This window comes from Engystomops pustulosus, chromosome 6, assembly GCF_040894005.1.
Source record: "Engystomops pustulosus chromosome 6, aEngPut4.maternal, whole genome shotgun sequence".
Classification (NCBI taxonomy): Eukaryota; Metazoa; Chordata; class Amphibia; order Anura; family Leptodactylidae; genus Engystomops; species Engystomops pustulosus.
The window spans coordinates 34,084,824-34,104,628 of NC_092416.1; the positions used below are offsets into that span (position 1 = coordinate 34,084,824).

Here is a 19,805-nt window from a genome sequence, read left to right on the forward strand (position 1 = left end):
GTTCCTGGCTGACTCATTCACCAAGCTTACACTTATCTGCACAGCAGTATTTCATAGTAACAGCCGTAAAATAAATATAATGAAATTCATGTCACCAGATGAGAAAATATATCAAAGTAAATGTCTATGGTGAGCATGTGTTCTTCTATAAGAACTATATGTTTTATGTATCACTGACAGGAAGGAAAGTCTTAGTATTCGACACAGTATATAAAATATTTGATGATGACATTGGCAGGCCACTTCTGACATCATAAAAATACTAACTATTTGCTATACAGCTCAATTGGAACGGGAGCTGTGAGTCAAGACTAACTGTATTAGGCCAAGGACTAAGATCTTCTTTGAACTTATTGAAGGATTTGTCCAGTATCAACAAAAAATGGAGATATGAAATGACCGAAAGAAAGAAAATCCTTGCCAGATCCATCACTGCTGCTCTGGGTCCCCCCTGCAGGGCTTTGTTTATCTTGCTGCAGGATCTATGTCATGTTTATAATATGTAACAGTTTTAGTCAATCACTGGCTTCAGAGGTTTAATTCCGGGGCTTGTGATTGGTCGATGCTATCACATATTTCAATATGATGTTAATGATGTGAGGAGGACCAGAGCAACAGAGCCGGAACTGAATTTATTATTTTAAAACATTATTGCCCAATTTTTAGACAAAGTTAGACTGGTTGGCTGTGGGTTAGACTTTTTGTAATTTTACACCATTGTGAGTTCAACATTTTTTCGTTGATTGAATTTTTTCTGTAAAAACACGAGTTACAAGACGTCAGGATAGAATTAGGAAATTAGTGTAACATTTCACCACCAGAGAGAAGCGTAAAGCAACAAGCAAAGCGAGAGCCGTGATCAAGAGAGGTAGAAGCCCACAGATTAATCCCGCTGTAATCTATACTAAAGTGATAGGGTTCACATTGGCCAAAACTGGCAGGAGTACCTTTCTGGGAAAAGTTTGCGGCTGAGTAGCTGGGAATGTCCTCCTGGGTCTGACTGGGGGACTGGTCCCACATCCTGTAGGAACCTATAAGAAGAAGTTCTATCCTTTACGAAGTAGTCTACAGAATAACACTAAGGATTTATTTTATGAGCCACACTATACTTCATTATTATGGATGCTAAATTTAAAGGGGTTGTCCGGAGGTTGAAAAACAAGGCTGCTTTCGCCCCCAAAACAGCCCATGGTTTGGGCCGGTTTTGCACCTGAGCTGTATATAGATGAATGGATTTTAGTTGCAGCACCCATGGTGAGGAGAGGAGCTGTTATTGAAGAAAGGTTGCCATGTTTTTCAATCTGAAGACTACCCCTTTAAAGGGGTTTTCTGAGAATCTAGGAAAGTTCCATGGGAACTAGGGCAGGATTAACAAAAACATACTTATCCTTCTCTGGGTTCTGGTTCTGGCTCCTGATATGAGCATTGTGGCGCCCATTAGGCAGCCCACATTTAGGCCAGCCCGGTACCTGCTGCAACCAATCAGTGGCTTCAGTGGACCCTAGTCATGTTACCGTTGCCCACCGATAGGCTGCAGCCACGCCCATCAACAGTTTCAAGCCGGCCAGGAGTTTCGGCAAAACAACGAGCACTACAAAGCCAGAAATAGGATCCGAAACAGGATAAACATGCTTTATTTTTACAATTTTTGAGTTTTTGATACCCCTGCCCCATCATCCATGGCATGTTCCATGATTCATGGGGTATCATTCTATATGACTATTGTATTTACATACTAAAAAGATGTGTTATGAGGTTAGGACATACAGTACTAGTAGATAACAAAAGGCAACACAATATAGGCAGTTTAGTACACAGCAAAGACACATTGCACTGCACAATGCAACAAACATATAAACAATAGACACTGAAACAAACATTTAAAGATGACATTTAAAGGTTAATTTTTGTTAACTGGTTACAATGTCTTTAAAAGAAAAATTACCATCAAAATCCAACATGATAATCCAGGGGCACTTACTCATAGATCCAGGCACTGTGACTATACTAATCTTATTATATTTGTTATCCTTCCTTCGAAAAATCGACTTTTACCATTATGTTAATGAGCCAGAAGTACTCTGGGAGGTGTTACCAGAGCCCCTCTGTGTTGCAGATTCACAGGCTGTTACACTGCGCAGGAGTACTTTCCCCTTCCCACTGTGTGCTGGAACTTTCTCTGCTGCAGTGACATTACATCCGGCAGAGGAAGAGGAAGAGCTGAGGGAGCAGGGGGGAGGGGACACAGTAACAGCCTCTGAAATTGCAACACGTAGGGGCTCTGGGGCTTCTGTCAAAATAGCATCATTTTAACATTAGATTCTAGAAGTAAGAAGGCCATGGTTAACAGATATAAGAAGATTACCTAAATCACAGGGGCACATTTACTAAGGCCCTTGTTTTCTGTCACCCTTCTTTTAGCTTCAAATTGTTTCCCTCACATCCCCATAAAATTAACTTTGTTACCTTACCAGGCATACAGACAGATTGCAGTACGAGTCAGGGGGAGCATGTTTTGCTTGGCCCAGTGCAGCAGCTCCTCCCCCTGTGTTCTACTCACCATTCAACACTTCATGCCATGTGACCAGGGTGATGTCATCTAAGGTCCTTTACCCACTAACGTTTGCGAAATCTACCCTATGTACTACCTTATGCATATGATTACATGAAATCACAGCAGCCACCATGGACTTCTACTTCTCCATGGAGGTATGCCATGATTTAATTTGATCAGATACATACATGGGGTAAATTTGAAAATGTTAGTGGGTAAAGGTCCCTGGTCATGATAAGAAGTGCTGAATGGCGAGTAGGAAGCAGGGGGAGGAGTCTCTTGACATGGCCAAGCAGGACACACCCCCTCTGGCTAATGCCAGGTAAGATAATATGGTGGATTTTATGGGGATTTGAGGGAAACAATATTTAGCTAAAAGAAGGGTGGTATTTAGTTAATAGGATTTTATTGGGAAAATGTGTTGACAGGTTCCCTTTAATAAAAAAAAATCAACTTTTCAAATATATTTATCAGAAAAAGCTAAAGTAAAACCCTATCAAAGATTTTTCTACAGCCTGTAATTTTTCCAAGCAAATTCAGATTATTTTTAGAATATCTAAGTACAAAGTTGTACAAGAATGCGACATATTTTTTTTTTCTTTTTAAACCTGTCTTCACCTTTCACATTTTCTAGAATGGGTGACAATATTTCAACCTGTAAACACTTTTTTTAACACCTTAAAAAAGCAAGTACTTTGACCTACCGTATTTTCCGGGCCATTAGGCGCACCGGAATATAAGGCGCAACAGTCCGATGCGCCTTATATATGTAATAATTCCATATATAAGGCGCATCGGACTATAAGGCGCAGGGTCGGGGGCGTGGCGGAGGTCCGGGGGCGGAGCGGAGACCCGACGGGACGAGACGCGACGCCGAGACGAGACGTGGAACGCGGGGAAGGTGAGCGGGGAAGGTGAGGGGGAGGTAAAGAATAGAATACTTACATAGATCCCCGCTACCGGAGACAGCAGATCTACAGCGGGAACTGCAGTTGTTCGTGCCGCGTGGTCTGCAGTTCCCGCTGGAGATCTGCTGTCTCCGGTAGCGGGGACCTATGTAAGTAGGGTCCGCTGCCTCATATAGGGCGCACCGGACTATAAGGCGCACTTTGGATTTCCAAGGAAATCCAAGGCTTTTAAGTGCGCCTTATAGTCCGGAAAATACGGTAAGTCTTCTTCATCTTTCATGCTTTGATAAAATGAGCCGCACAGTGTACGCCTGTGAGAAAGGACATATTTTATGCTCATTAAGGCTACATTCCCACTGCCGTGAGCCCGCCGCACCGTAGCACGGTGGGCACACGGCAGCGCGGGGAGAGGAGGTGGAGGTGAGCGCAGCTCACCCCCACCCCTCTCCATAGCGATGTGTGGCCGCAGCGCCGTAATACGGGAAAAGATAGGACATGTCCTATCTTTTCCCAGGCTACTGAGCGGTACGGTGCCGCACGTGTGCTGCACCGTACCGCTCCCGTAGGGCGCCGCAAGCCCATAGAAGTGTATGGGGGACGTATATCGGCCGCATATACGTCGGCCGTATATACGTCCCCCATACTGTAGTGTGAATGTAGCCTAAGTGGTATCTTTTTAAAAAAATTTCCTCCTTTGACCTCTTTCTGCATTTTGTAGACTTGGTTGGTGATAGTTGCTTTGACTCGCCTAATCCCCCTTCCCTCTCCATAGACCTATTTATCTCCTTACTATTGATAGCAAGTTGGAATTTTTTAATAAAGCTGTGTTTTTTCAAATCAGCAACTCACTTACTACTGGTTCATCTCGTACGTCTAAGATTTTAGTAATCTCATGTGTTTGCTCTATGCCCTCTGAATAAGGTAAGAGAGTGGCCAATAGAAGCAAGCTGCCAACCTTCCACTTACGAGAAATCACTGTTGTCGTGTGAGATTAAAGGCTCCTTTGAAAGTATTTAGCTTGAGTTTACTCTAAGCTCTGGCTAAATAATAAGTATAATTCTTCTTTCATACTCGTCCAACAACCAACAAACAAAAAAGTTATTGTTTCCAGGTCTCAGGCATAAAGACATAAAGTTTTCCAGAAAGGAAATACTTCCTTATAGTTTCCACTCAAGTTGCTTGAATCTTGCCATCAGCTGACAAACAGGGATCTGCTCATTCATCATGTATGTCCTTTGCTTCGGCTCCCGATTCCCATGGTGCTTCCATGTCTTTCAGTCTTTGCTACCGATGGTTGGCCAGAAGTGTTGTCTCTCACAGACTCCATTTGAAATAATCTGTGGCCCCCTCAGGCCATAACATATCACTTTCTCTAATGGTCCGAGGAAACTAATGACTTTTCAAAGCAGGTCCTATAACCCCAGACACTACTGAACAAGTCATCAGCGCTAAAGTCTGGAAAACGGGCTCGTAAATACACTCTTTTTGCCTGGGACCGGATCCCCCTATTTTGTAGAATTCTCACATGGCCACACATGGCCCAGACCACTCATGGTGCAAAATATCCTTGTGCTTTTACAGATAAAAGTGAGGTATAACCCAGTTATAGCTACAGAATGACTCAACATATTTGGCGCCACCGGTTGGGTAGATCTCCATCCACTTAGTGTGAACACAACATCAGGCCAATTATCTGGAACAAGCACTTTTCTAAGTGCTTCTTTATTGCAAAATGAATAAAGTAGTTAAAAGTGTCTAGAAAAAGCTTCTAAACACGTGGCCGACTTGTTCTAGACTTTTCGATGGCTGATACATGCGTATGAAAGCCGTGTACGAAAGACCACGTACCTGCTTCCAAAACAAACCCAGTCCCATAGAAAACATAATTTTATTCACAAAGATTTTTGCAACAACATATTCCGCATGTGGATACACCCTTATTTTCCCGGTACAATGAAGTAAATTACAAGGAAAATAGAGAACGAAAAGCTATAAAATGGCCTATCAATAGATTGGTTGTGTGTAGAGAAAATGTCAAAGAGGCTAAGATCCGTCTATTAAAGTGAACACATGATTGATCAATAAGTTATGGCACGTAACTAGCCTAGAGTACTGTACTCGGCAATCTTCATTAGATTGGAAAATCAATGTACATGTGCTATCACCAAAACCTCCTCACTCTCAATGTGTAATGAGGCTCTGGACTCTTGTTATAGTGATCACCGGGGTCACCAGTGACCTGATAGATGACAGATCTCACATCTGTGAAACCCTTGATCATTGTAATCAATTGACAATTACTTTTCAAATGTACAATATTTCCTAATGCCAAGAAAGGGTTCCCATTGGCTGACTAGGAAGTCTAAGCCACGCCCCCTGTAGCAGAGCAGCAGCCGGATAAGGCACGAGCTGTATCCCTGACTACCTTGGACTTCCTGTCTCAGTGTTTTCTATAAATACCCAAACCATACAATATTCTTTTAAAATAATACTCCACAAATTGTACCTTTGTTTCCATAGATGCTGTTTAGTCCTGTAGAAGCCGGGTCAGTCAGAGACCGCACAGGTGAGGGCTGATAGGATTGACGGCCAGCTACAAAGAAAAGAAATACATAAATTGAAAAAATAATAATAATTTGAGAAAATATTATGCATGTACTGTGTACAATTTATTTGAATTTAATAGATATTACTAATTTACTCTTTAAATCGGACAAAATAATTCAATTGCCCAGGTAGCCATATTTTATGATCTTAAACTAAAATATATAAAAAATCTATGCAAAATTCTATATATACCGTTTAAAGATTATTATTAAATAAAAATGATTGAATAATTAAAATTTACCATATTTTTCGGACTCTAAGGCGCACTGGATTATAAGGTGCACCATCAATAAATGCCTGCTAAAATGTCTAGGTTCATATATAAGGCGCACCGGATTATAAGGCGCACCTGATTATAAGGATGAATGACCAGCAGGTGGCAGACCTGTGCACAGTTCAAGGCAGCTGTTGTCTGTAAATACGGTTCATATATAAGGGGCACTGGACTATAAGGCGCATCTTTGATAAATCCGATAAATACGGTAAGTGAATCATTTAAAAAGTATTGGAATTGATAGGAAAAAATTTTATTAAAAAAAATAATAATAATATTTTGATGCCTTACAAGTGAGGCATCTTATGAGTAGGAGTCCGGCCATAGGGTTCTGAGTACTCAGAACTCTAGGGGGCCGTACTGTATCCCTTTGCCTTAAATGGGAGGAGAGAATTTGGAGGGCTTAGTAATCCTATGGCCTCCATTTTAAGTTCTTCAGGACTCAAGTCCATCAGGACCTCTCCCCGACTTTCCTCCGATTAAAAAAAAAAATGGGTGGAAATGTAATCATCCAATTTCTTTGTTAGCGGCTCTCTCAATTCTCCTTTAGAGATACCCTATCGGAGAAGCCCCCATATATATACATGAGGGAGTCTGAAGATCGTTCTGTCAACATCCAACATCGAATGTTCAGTCAACATCTAAAGCCTTAAGATTCCCACCAGAATTTAGGGGCCTTCTAGTTCACATTGTCTCATGTCAAAGAAGAATTGGCGACACGTTCCCTTTAAGCCTGAATTCCGGTAGATTTAGCTTAGTGAATGTTCTCAATTTTGTAGCTTTTGGATATATTGAGGCAGTAACATCATCAGTTACTTGATTGATCAGGGTCCCATAACTTTTCACGCTCAGCTAAATTATTGGGCCTGAACTTTTGGTTTATTTTCCTTGCGCCAATGTAATTAATTACTTGGTACGAGTAGAGCGTTGCTGTTCTGCGCACTCAGGCTCTTCATTCTGTCTCGTCATTTACTTGCAATATGTTTCTCTAATATATAGCATAGTCTTGTTTATTTAAAGCTTTCCAGTTAATGAGCTGCTCTCATTGAGCGCTCCCTCCAACAAAACCACCGCTCCCCACTGCCCTCATCTAATTATTTTGCCAGTAACGATCAGAGGTTTACAACTAAGTAATGTAATGGGATTGAGTATACGTTCACTTAAAAAGGGACAATAAGTTATAATAATGGAAATATGAAAATGGTAACTTTTCTACTAAAAGGAAATCTACCATCAAAATCCATCATGATAAACCAGGGACACTTACTCATAGATCCAGGCACCGTGGATGTGGTAATTTTCTTATATTTGTTATCCATGGCATCCTTCATTCTAAAATCAACTTTTGAAATTATGCTAAGAAGCCTAAAGGGCTCTGGGGGCATTACCCAAACCCCTACATGCTATAGGTTCACAGGCTGTTACACACTCCCCTCTGCTCCCTCAGCACTTCCTCATCCCTCTGCCTGTAATTACAGGGCACACAGTGGAAGAGGGTAAGGACCCCTTGTACACTGTAACAGCCGGTGAAGCTGCAGCATTTCGGAATTCTAATCCCCCAGAGCCCTTTAGGCTCATTAGCATACATTATAAAAGTTGATTTTAGATGGATATCAAATATAAGAAGATTACCACAGTCATGGTGCCCGGATCTATGAGTAAGTGTCCCTGGTTTATCATGATGGATTTTGATAGATTTCCTAGAGCCAAGGTCCACTACACTCTGATGGTGGAGTCTGACCCAACTACTAGCGTTTTAATCCCTTGACATGTCTCAATGATGTTTCCGAAAATACTTTACAAAGAGAAACCTATGTCACCAGTAAAAGTACATAACAACTTTGACTAATATTTGATTCCAAGTTATTCCCAGACATCACAGAACGATATTTATTTATTAATACTAATGGAAATTCACTGGCCGTGATTTCATCCTTATTCCTTATGTCAATACTGCTATAATATGTGTAGAACACATCAATATTAAAGTCACAAAAGTTTCCAGAAGAAGAAGTACTAAAGCAGCACTAAACACGAAAACGCAAAAAAAAAAAAACACTTCTCGCTGTAAGTAAGACAAAATGTTACCTTTGACATTGAAGAGAGAGCCGAACCTTCCAAACGACTCGTTAGGTGGAGTCCAGTCACTGGCCAGGTCCTTCATCATGTATCTATTCTCCACTGTAAGGAGAGTTACAGCACGTTACGTTACAGTATATAAGGATGCATAAAAAATCAAAGATTACACAACTTTGGCGTGATTAAAAATTTCCCACCAATCTAGTTCTACATTTCTGTATTTCAAAGATTTTAGGGGGAGGATTTTCACACTGAAAATAATTTGCTCTCCACACCCTAATTATGCACTGCTCCAGCTTTTGTCCTGCCCAGCATAAGCTGAGAATACATCATCACTGTGTTGTCCCTGACAGGCAGAAGTAATCAATTGCTGCACCATCCTCCAGCTGCTGAGTATGAGTCAGGATGATTAGTCCTGTCTGGACAGTTCAGGCAGCTCCTGTGTTTGTGGAAGTTATAATAATAATAATAATACTTTATTATCCCGAACGGGAACTTAAAGTGTCACATCCGCAATACACCGATTCACCAGAGACATCACATATTTAAAACTCACATAAAACCCCATACACCATGGAGTATGTGTTTATATGTGTTTATGTGCGGCAGCCAGCCTGCACCCAGCTTTCCCAAAACGCAAAATTTTATAATTGTTTTTTAAGCAAAACAACTCAGTTGAGGGATTAAACAAGATATGTTTCTGCATCAGTGTAGCTGCAGCATTCTCAAGGTATGTTTGGTTCATAATGCATAATTTTTTTTTTTATCATGTTCTTGCCCAGTCCCTCCAAAAAACACCTTTAAATTGTCATAGCAACTAATATAGACAGAAGTCTAAGACAACAGCCTCCTCCCCATTGCACAAACAAAGAAGCAGTAACCAGAGACGCTCCTTACCCTGTAATTTAATGTAATCACCGTAAATTGGACGAGAGGGGGGAAGCTGATGACACATAGGAGAAAATTTTTAATGAAAGTGACTGTCCAGTCAGAAGTTCCAACATGTTATGTAAGTCAGTGCCTAGAAGTAATGACTACTAGTTACGTAAATTTCTCATATCTCATATCTGTGATATGTAATCTCTAACTACAGTTTAGATAGAGTGTCTACATTGAATCTCACACCCCCTGTCTTCTCATTGGTTCAGGCTTCTATTTTCCCCACCCCCTTACAGCTTTGCATCCTCTGATTGGCTGCCACGTGTTTACGCTTCATTACAGTCTTTTAGGATTATATAAATCTTTCAGTGAGAAAAAAAATTGTTATTGAAGTAAATGTCTAAGTGATGAACCTCAATTTCAAAACTGTATTTTTTTTTTAATTATGTATTTTTTTCTGGTTAGAAGGGTAGATTACGTTACTATAAAATATGATCATAAATTGTAGAATATTTCATACACTAACAATTGCTCCCACCTAATAACCACATCTTGTAAGGGTTATAAGTATATTATATACCCATCACACTGTTTCCTTCCATTACTTTACACTGTATATACCGTTTACTTCCAAATTGTTGTTTTATGTTTATTTTACGTCATTGACGTTCAATCTTCGCACTTTTAATCCCACTACTTTCTTATTTCCTATCAATATGGAAACACATAACTCTGTCATTATTGCTTTTTGTACCTATTAATAATAGATGCAGCTGAAAAATAGATGAATTTACAGGTTTTTTTTTGTTTTCTATCACTTTTCAGTGGTTTATTTATTCATTATTATATTGCTGTATGTATCTATCTATTTATATATACAGATGTGTGAATCTTTTGAGTATATAAAGGCGACTGAACGCGTAAACCCAAGCGAAATTAACTTCCCGAGAGGAGACCCCGACCTTCTACCTCAATCTGCTATTTATATGTTTATTAATATTATGCATATTTTTTACCCCTGTGTTGTGGAGGTGACAGCTGTAACTATTTATACCCTGGTATTGTGAATAATTAAAGGGACAGAGAGCTCATAAATTATTGAACTCTTTCATTCAGGGTTGTTACGCTTCCTTGCAGTATTGACTAGGGATGAGGGTATTAGTTGCAGGTACATTTCCAATGTCTCGCTTTACACGGTCCGGACCCGACCGTTGAGTGGTTCTGATAGTAGTGCGCCATAGAATATATGCTTTGCTCACTGCCTGCAGAAGCGTCTTTGAACACACAATCATGGAGTTAATCCTGACCTTAGTGCTTGGAATATTGTTAAATGTTCTTATCTCGGATAGGAAAGGCCTCATGTAGCGAGATCAAATGTGGTTCTGTCAATAGAGCTGACCCTATTATGATGGCGCCGTACAACAGGTGCTCTGGCATTGAGATCAATGATACTAGTGATGGTTGGATGAGCGCTTAGCGTTCACACAGGGGTCCTGCTGTGCCGCTCGCTGCATGATCATTCAGATGAACAATAATGCTCATATGAAACACATATTGACCCTGATAACAGCTGCCATCAGTGATTGCATTGCCAGAAAATCTTAACTATCCAGAAAGTTATATTTTTTAGCACTTTTAATAGCAAATTCAACTATGTTCGGGTGTTCAAGCTGCAGAATTCCAATTTATAAGGACTACCAATTCTACAGACAGAGGTGGAGAGTGTTTTCGGGGATCGCGCAGCTGGGACAACGATGTAGAAGGGGATTGTGTTGCACGCAATCGTTTTTTGCCACATCGGCGCCGGCATTGATGCGACAGAAATCGTGGACGGGCCGATTCAGACCGAGCGCAGGATTTAACTTTAAAATTGTGTTGCAAACCATGCACTTACATGCACCGGGAAGAAGATGGTGAACTCCAGCGGACCTGAGTGGGGAGCGACACATGCAGGGTATCGGGCGCACGATGTAAGTGAATCGCGGCACAGTGCATTTGCGTCGAACACTCCAGATCGGGGAATGTGCAGGACCAGGTAAGTTAATGTGCCCCAATATGTCAAAAATAGAGATGAGCAGACCCAATGTTCGGATTCGGCCACCTTACCTGGACATATTGACAGATGGGAACACCCAATCCGGCAAATGTACACCCTTAGCAACTAGCCATGACTACGATGGGCCAGGCAGACACAGGATCAGGTGGCCGAACCTGAATGCAGCACCCGACACTTGAACATCAGGTCTGCTCTTCTCTAGTCATAAATACGAGTCTTGAGTCATAAGATGGGAAAACCCCTTTTAACGCACCCAGCGGGTGAAGACTGGTATGTGAAACACTGGCTTTGAAAAAAATCCCCATAACGTATTAGTATTTACCACTAAGGGGAACTTGTACCATTTGTACACTAAAAGAAAATATAATTTCCCTCTAGTGGTGGCAGCCAACAGACAAAATGATATGATTTTATATTCCTCACTATATTCATTTGATTTGAGGTTCAGTATCATAAACATGTTATAGCAACCATTACAAAGATTTATTCAGGAATTCACCTGGACAGAATTTTGGATTTCTATAGCACTTAATCTGCAATTTTTTTTACACGAACAAGTCCACCTTTCTACCAATATTACAAGATAGCAGGAGCCAAGAGCGGGTTTTTAGTATTTTTGGACAAAATTCAGACGCGGCTGTGTGAACACTCCCTATACATCTTTTTACAGTATTTAAAAAAAATAAATAAAATCTAAATATTTAGCATAACCCTACATCTTAGTTCAAAACTTCTGGTAGAACTTGCTAAGTGAACTTCACCCAAAATTAGAATTTCTGAGTTAATGACCCTTAGTTTTCAAAATATCACCGCAAAACCTATTTCATTTCCAGCCTGAACATGGAAAGGAAGTGAATAAAATTATTATTACACGAAAAGTTTCTGAACTCATCAACATGAACTTAGAAAAGCAATTAAGCTCCTCTGCATGGCACCTATTTTCTGCACAACATCCTGGGAAATAAAGAATAGCGGATTATTATGACTAGTCTTCATAGAGAGGAAATATTCCTAGCACATAGAATCATTAAATCCCTTAGGATTCACCGGATGGCTTTATTTATAGGGGAATCGGCAGCTGTAATTGAATTGTTATTGAAGTACTTTAGTGTTTATTCATTTATTATGGGTTATAACGAGTTCACTGAACTAAATATATGGACTCAGTACTGGAAGTTGATAATGAATAGATACTGGGCCAATTCAGGGCCATTCACTACATTGGTGGATGCTGTGCAAATTTGAGTGCACCCACTCTGCTCCACTACGAACCACACAAACCCTAGATCCCTTAAACAAATAGAAGGACCGGAGTCTAGAACACTAAGGGCACTAAAAACCCTAAGAACAGTAATTTCAGATTCCCAGATAAGACCTACAGACAAGACCACAATATACAGACCACCAAACAAAGCCACTAAATACTGACCTCCAGATAGGAACCCCTAAATAGAAATTCTCTACAAGGGTCACAATATAGACCCAAACAAGTAAGAACATAGACAAACTCATGACAAGGTCCTACCAGTTGATACTCGTAACTCCTGACTCACAACTTTAACCACAGCAGTTTTCACTTTAGTTCAGATTGTATCATCAGAAAACATCGTTATCTTGGTTTCTATTCATCCATCTTCTCTATGGTAGCAGCAAAGTTGCCTACAACTCCCACAATACCTTGGGCATGACACTGGGGTTTAGGATAGGTTCTTTAGGTTTGTTCTCTAGTTGAATTTGTATATAAGTCAGAACAGGTTTATTTTCTTACATATAACTCCATAGAAAATTGCTTTTGCTCCTGTGACAATTGGATTTTGAAAATTTGGGGTACATGGGACCAAGGATGAAAATTAGAGCTTCATTAAAGTCATCTTTGATAACTCTTACAGCTGTGGCTTCCTAGTGTAGGTATCTGGACACGGCTACAGTAATTCACTTTAGCCATAGTGTGTACTGATTTGTATGGTCCGGCGCAGCATCACTGTGGGGCCTAGAGTGACATAGTGCCAGGGGCCTAGAGAATACTGTAGCCTGGGGCTAAATTATACTAAATGACTAGAATCCAGAGAGCTTCACCAGAGAACACTGTGGCCAGAGAGGTCCATCATGAGGATGTCCTCAAGTAGGAGACTGTCTGTATTTTAACTGGATAAAGGCTTTACCTATTCGATAAATGAAAAAATAAAAAAAAACAATATCCTTAAAATAAAGACCCCAGAGCTTAAAGGGAACCTGTCATCCACTAAACTAGTAGTCCCCCCCAAACAGATTATGAAATGTCATTTCTACATTCCCTCTTATGTGAAATCTCACACTTTTACCTATACAGTCAGGCAAATATGAATATTCTTATCCCATTTTCAGTGGTTTCAGGGGTGGTGTCACTTCAGAAGATCATATCTTCTGTTCATAGTGCTAAGAAACATGTTTTTTTTGTGTCATATTAAAGATAAGAATCCAATCTCTTACATCTCATCAGTGGTTCCATGAGCTACAGAACTGAAGATACAGGCAATAAAAATATCTTTATCTGTAGATCACATTCCGAACTATGGGGCACATTTATTTACCCGATCCTGTCCCGATCACCGATCCGGACTGTCCGACGAGGATGAAGTCCGGCATGGCTCACCAAGATCGTGCCCCCGATATCCTGCATGTGTCGCTCCCCCACTGAGGTTCCCCCGGAGTTCACCTTCTGGTGGTGCATGTAAGTGCATGGCTTGCGACACAATTTGAATTTTTGAATTTAGTCCGAATCAGTTGGGTTGTCCGATGGCTGCGCCCCCCGATTTGTGTCGCCCCCCGATATGCACCAAAATCCGATCGGAGCAAATCGGAAATAGTCTAGAAATCCGACAGAAATGCGGTCCTCGGACCCTTAGTAAATGTACTCCAATGTCTTTAGCTACCCATATCTCTGGTTCTGTAGATCACAGATTCATAAGCCTGATATGATCTGAAGGAAATTCAGATTTCTATCTTTAATTTGACCCAAAAGGTATCTAGGTAGTATAGAACAGAAGATCGGGGCTTCTAAAGTGACGCTTCCTCAGTAACCAGTAAACTTGACTTAGTTCACGTGAAAATGAGATGAGAGGACTTATATTTAGGCGTCAATGGGGAAGACTTGTTATAGGATAACGGTGAGATTTTTACAAAAAATAGAGGAAATTCTAGAAAGCACATGGTAGTTTAATGGGATAAACATGGTGACAGGTTCTCTATGTTGATTGGCTCCAGGGCGCAACATACATGTGAACGGGATTGAATAGATGGCGGTGGAAGAGACATTCCCTTACATGGTGAGTCACTGTAGTGATATCTACACCTTGTACGGGACACTTTTATTACACAATCACTGATTGCAATAAAAGATCATTAACCAGTGACTAGAATGTTTCTTACTAATAGGTAGTTACTTACAAAATCATAGGCGTGATCCGGAGAGGATGTAAACATCAACAGTAGCGGTGCTCATGGAAACCAATGCCGTTCAGGGTTATGCAATGAATACAACATGGGAGCACTTACGTAGTATCACTGGGTTTATTTAAAGGGCATCTACAACCACGGTTAAGGACTTTATGCAAATGAGTCTTAGGAGCTCCAGGCTCCATAGGTGTTCACGGAGCCCCTCAGGCTCATTTGCATAAAGTCTTTAATCATGGTGGTAGAATTCCTTTAACACAAGTTTTTTATGCAGCACTTACCATTCTTTTCAATCAAATTCCGATTAGCTTCCATTTTGTTGTATTTCTCCACATTCTTCTTGCCTACTGTGAGCACTTCTTCTCTTAAAGCACCCATTGCTTGTGTCAGCCTCTCTGCCTCCAGGGTCACAGTATAGGTAGGCAGTGGTGGGATCGGGGGAGCATTTCTAATAGCAATTTGGAACTCCTATGGATAAAAAAGATACAAGGATAATGTCACCCTCTAAAAGAAAACTGGACATCCATAGGATAACTCATCAATAGGTGATCAGTAAGGGTGTAACTTCAGACACTCCCACTGATCAGCTGATTCCCACTATGAAAGGAGCCAGGAACGGATGGCTCTATCTGAAGTGTAACTTCAGGTGCAGCTCCTATTCACCTCAGTAAGGCTATATTCACACTAACGTATGGGGGACGTATATACGGCCGACGTATATACGGCCGATATACGTCCCCCATACACTCCTATGGGCTCACGGCCCTGTACGGGAGCGGTACGGTGCAGCACACGTGCGGCACCGTACCGCTCCGTAGCACAGGAAAAGATAGGACATGTCCTATCTTTTCCCGTATTACGGCGCCGTGCGCTGTATCTCCCTATGGAGAGGGGCGGGGGTGAGCAGCGCTCATCCCCTGCTCCTCTCCGCAGCGCCGATGTATGCCCGCCGTACTACGGTACGGCGGGCATACATCGTGTGAATGTAGCCTAAGACTTACCGTTTGCCAGGCCTAGATTTCCACTACACTATGGAATCTGTCTGCTTCCAGGGCTTTACATAGTATAGAGGCAAGGGTGCACCAGTCATTAGGCGAGTTGAGCCTTTTGCCTCAGGCGGCACCACCTACACCAAGAAGTGGGGCAGCATCAGAGATGCAGTCAGCTGCTATAAAGCAGGATCTGACACATAAAAATGATGGCTACAGCAAAGGTAAGTGTATAAGCTTCAGCCATGTAAAAAATATTCAGTAGTGGAAGTGGTAGCAGTAATGTTGGAAGCCAGAAGGACTGGTTGATCTCCATATCTTTTTTTTAAGACGTGGTGGAAAACCCCTTAAAATATAGGCCATCCAAATCAAAACTCAGAAAACACGTATGTGTTGTGAAAGCATGCATGTGATTGGGTGTAACATAAAATCCTTTTAAATACAGTACTGTCATTATCACCTTCCCCCGAAGCTTATTGCTTGCAATTCTCGTAGAGAATCTTCTGATTATCTCTCAGTCAGAACTAGGGAACATTTGGGGTCATCTCGATCACATGTTAACAGGAATGACTGCTAGATAGACATTCACACCTGACATTACCTGTGTGATACACTATCTGTAACAAGTGGAACCGGAAAGGTCGAAGCTTTTACATTATATTTCACAATGTTAAACCGGTCCAGAGGCCATAGCGGTGGCATTTCTATCCCTCCTCCCTAATTTTCGGCTTTTTCTTTCTATTAACATTTCGTGAACTCACTTGTAGGAAAAGTACATCATCTGTGGTGTGTAACAGCTTGTCTCCGTCGTGCTGCTTGTCTTGGAGTTGGTCTCTCTTTACTTGTAAGTCTCCGATGATTTGCTCGATGAGGTCAACGGCGGCCCTCTCCTTTTGCTCTAGGCTGGCTTTCACTTCCTCCTGTTGTCTCTGAAGTTCCCGGATCAGATCCTTGAAGCTGTGGTCCACGGCAGACTTTTGGTTGGCCGTAAAATTCTAAAAAATAAAAAATTTCTTCTTTAATTAACAATGAAAATTCAAACTTAAAAAAATTCAACTTAAAATGTCACTTCCCATCACTTCATATGAGGATTCTCGTACACATCAGCATTTGTCAACAGAATGTGAATATTAATATGCATTTTAAGGGTTAAGGGAAATATGTCACAATATTTTGCCCCATTAAACTACGGTCCCAGTCAGGAAGGGTATTAAATGCTCTTTCTAAAATTCCCTCTTTTATGTGAAATTTTATCCATTTACCTGTAAAAAAATCTCCTCCAACATCCTATGAAAATGAGCCATATTTTGCCTGAAATTAATCAAATTTAAAGGCTGCAGGGGGAGGTGTCCCTTATTGTAGGACTAGAAACGTTTTGTGATGTGTAGATGTGTAGGAATTTTTAAAAATATTTTTTAGGTTTCAAGTTTGATATTATCAAGAACATGTTTCCGGAACTGTGGGCCATGACCCCATGTCAGGAGGACATAAGTCACTCACTAGTTAGCATGTAATATGAGGTTGCGATTTGGCTGCTAATGAACAGGTCAGTCACATGACTCTTAGCCAATAGCCTCTTTGGGTTTGTGTCTCTGCCCAGGAACATAACCCACAGGATACAGCCTAACTTGATGATCGGTAGGGGTATCAGTGATGAGACCCCCACACAGCACGAAAACGAGGAGACCGATTGGGTCCCAGTTACCTCAGTCCGACCCCTTGTCGGAGAGTAATGGAGCAGACGGAAATGTAGCCAGCTTTAACCAGCTGTTGCCAATAAAGGCAATACTCTGCTTGTTGGTGCCAATGTGCACATGCACTGCCCACCAATACCAACGAAAAAATGCCTGGCCCTGTGTGAGCCAATAAACATTAACTCTTGTAAAGTAACATGAATTGTAATATCATATTTTAGATCAAGAATTTAGGAAGTTTGTATAAGTGAAGATAATAGTTTCACAGAACTTGGAAAGACAATGCTGAACTGAGATTGGTCAAATATAGCCCTGAGTGGACTATAGCTAGGATTTGGGCCTGGAAATGTGGTAATATGGAATACCCTTTAGGGTCATCTACGGTTAGGACCTCTTACACAAAACCTGTAGAACAATCTCCTATGTCTGATAAATATGCAAACGTATATGAAAATGTAGGTGACACATGCAGATACTTGCGGGACAACGTAATTTGGATTTCATTTTAGACTTTATATACAAATGTCATAACATAAAATGCAAGTTGGATTAACCCTTCAAAAAAAAAAAAACACAATCTCAGTAAACAATCAACATACATAAAAACGTACAACAGGTACATATGTCTAAAGATGCCCAAAGACCTTGAATAGCTATAGACCAAACAAACCATTCCTCAAACACACGTGGCAATATCCTAAGAACTGAAGTCATAGTTTTCAATAGCTGTCATCCAAAGGTTCAACCAGAGTATGGATATCCCTCCAGACTACCTCATACAGCCTAATTTTGATGCTTTTTTTATCCAAACATCATCAAGGAAGCTGGTCCTACCAAAATTTGAAAGGTTTTGCTAATCTAACAATTTTTTTATGTGCTAAAACACATGGTTGTGTGCTTCATTTGCCCTACAGATATGAATCCTAACGCCCCAAACGCAGAATCCAAGAAAGCCGCACTCCAATAGTCACCACCAGTTAAAAAACAATGTTTCAGATCCTCTACAGAGCCATTTTTAAACCTTGGATTCTTCATTTGTGGCTTACACGCACCTTAAAGCTCCTTTCGTTTGAAGCTTAGGGCCTACTTCTGGACAAAAGATATGTTGTTGTCACAATACTGAGTATCTTAGCCCCCCATTTATATGCAAGTTTGATTCTATGACTATTCAAATGAGGAGAAGCGACCAGACATGGTTGTGGTGGCTTATCTTCTCCATGAACAGGACGATTGACTATGTTGAAATCGTTCTGCCTGATCCTTCTCTTTCTCCATATCTAAGATTGAGAAAAAGTAGGGCCTCTGTACACGTTACATGCTTAGTCGGTGCCCCAAAAATTGTTTGGTTCAGCCAACTTTGATCTATTGTGTATGGTCATTAATCAAATACAGACCAAACTGACTCTCATTGTTAGTATACTCCTTACAGAAGAAGAAAAGTTTAGATTTTTTTTTTACTCGCGTCAAAGTCAGACATAAGTGACAATATGGTCATCCTTCAAGCATGTCCACCTCTCTACCAGAACAATGCGGGAGCTGAAGCATTGCAATCCTGAAGTATCTTATTAGTTAATCCTATTCACAGTTTGACAAGTGAATTCATTGATGGACACACCTACGTCTCTATGAGCTGATTTATTAATAATTATAGATCTGACGTACTTTATTCATCAGATGTATGGAAATTGGATGTCAAGCTGTGAGATGCTCATGTTTATGCATGAATGTCCTATGTAATCTGTGCGTTCAATTACATGCAGAGTCGGTAACAAGCATTGTGGTAATAGGTAATTGATTGTCGAGTCTGGCCCATTATTTATTGTATCGGTTATCCCAGATATTTATGGAATGGCATATATTCAGTAATAAATATGTTTAAGATAGGAAACTATTCAGATATTACCACACAGACTTCATATATCAAAACCTGCCATACTTACTTATACATCCCCAGACAGTTCTCACGCCTCAACACAAGAAATATGAATATGCTGGAAATACAATGCATTTAGAACAAAGCGTTTATCTTATATGATATGAATGAGGTCAGCCCAAATGTCTCCTGACAGACATTCAGAGCACCCCACCCCCCCTTGGTGGGAAAAGATAAACTATCCCCAAAGGTGTCAGTAGTTGCTTCCATAGAGGTGTCTGCTAGTGGCTTACTCAGAGGTGCGTAGCAAAGGCTATTTTAGAGGTGCCTTCTAATGGCTTGCTCTGAGGTGTCTGGTACTGGCATCATCAGAGGAGTCTAGTAGTGACTTCCTCAGAGGTGTTGATAGTGGCCTAATCAGAGGTGCGAGTAGTAGCTTCCTAAGAGGTGCCTGGTAGCA

The 19,805-nt window shown here is 40.8% G+C and overlaps 1 protein-coding gene across 2 annotated transcripts in view; it reads right to left on the reverse strand.

Moving 5' to 3' along the window:
- Nucleotides 1-19,805, reverse strand: part of TRIM29 (tripartite motif containing 29) — a 49,512-nt gene that overhangs the window by 6,643 nt on the left and 23,064 nt on the right. The window contains exons 3-7 of one of the 2 annotated variants that reach the window (XM_072155620.1): nt 16,540-16,773; nt 15,071-15,257; nt 8,432-8,524; nt 5,969-6,055; nt 948-1,031 (exon numbers count right to left, since the gene is read on the reverse strand). In XM_072155620.1, coding sequence (XP_072011721.1) covers nt 948-1,031; nt 5,969-6,055; nt 8,432-8,524; nt 15,071-15,257; nt 16,540-16,773 — 685 coding nt within the window. The remainder of the gene's footprint in view (nt 1-947; nt 1,032-5,968; nt 6,056-8,431; nt 8,525-15,070; nt 15,258-16,539; nt 16,774-19,805) is intronic. The other variant, XM_072155622.1, reaches the window with a different exon arrangement.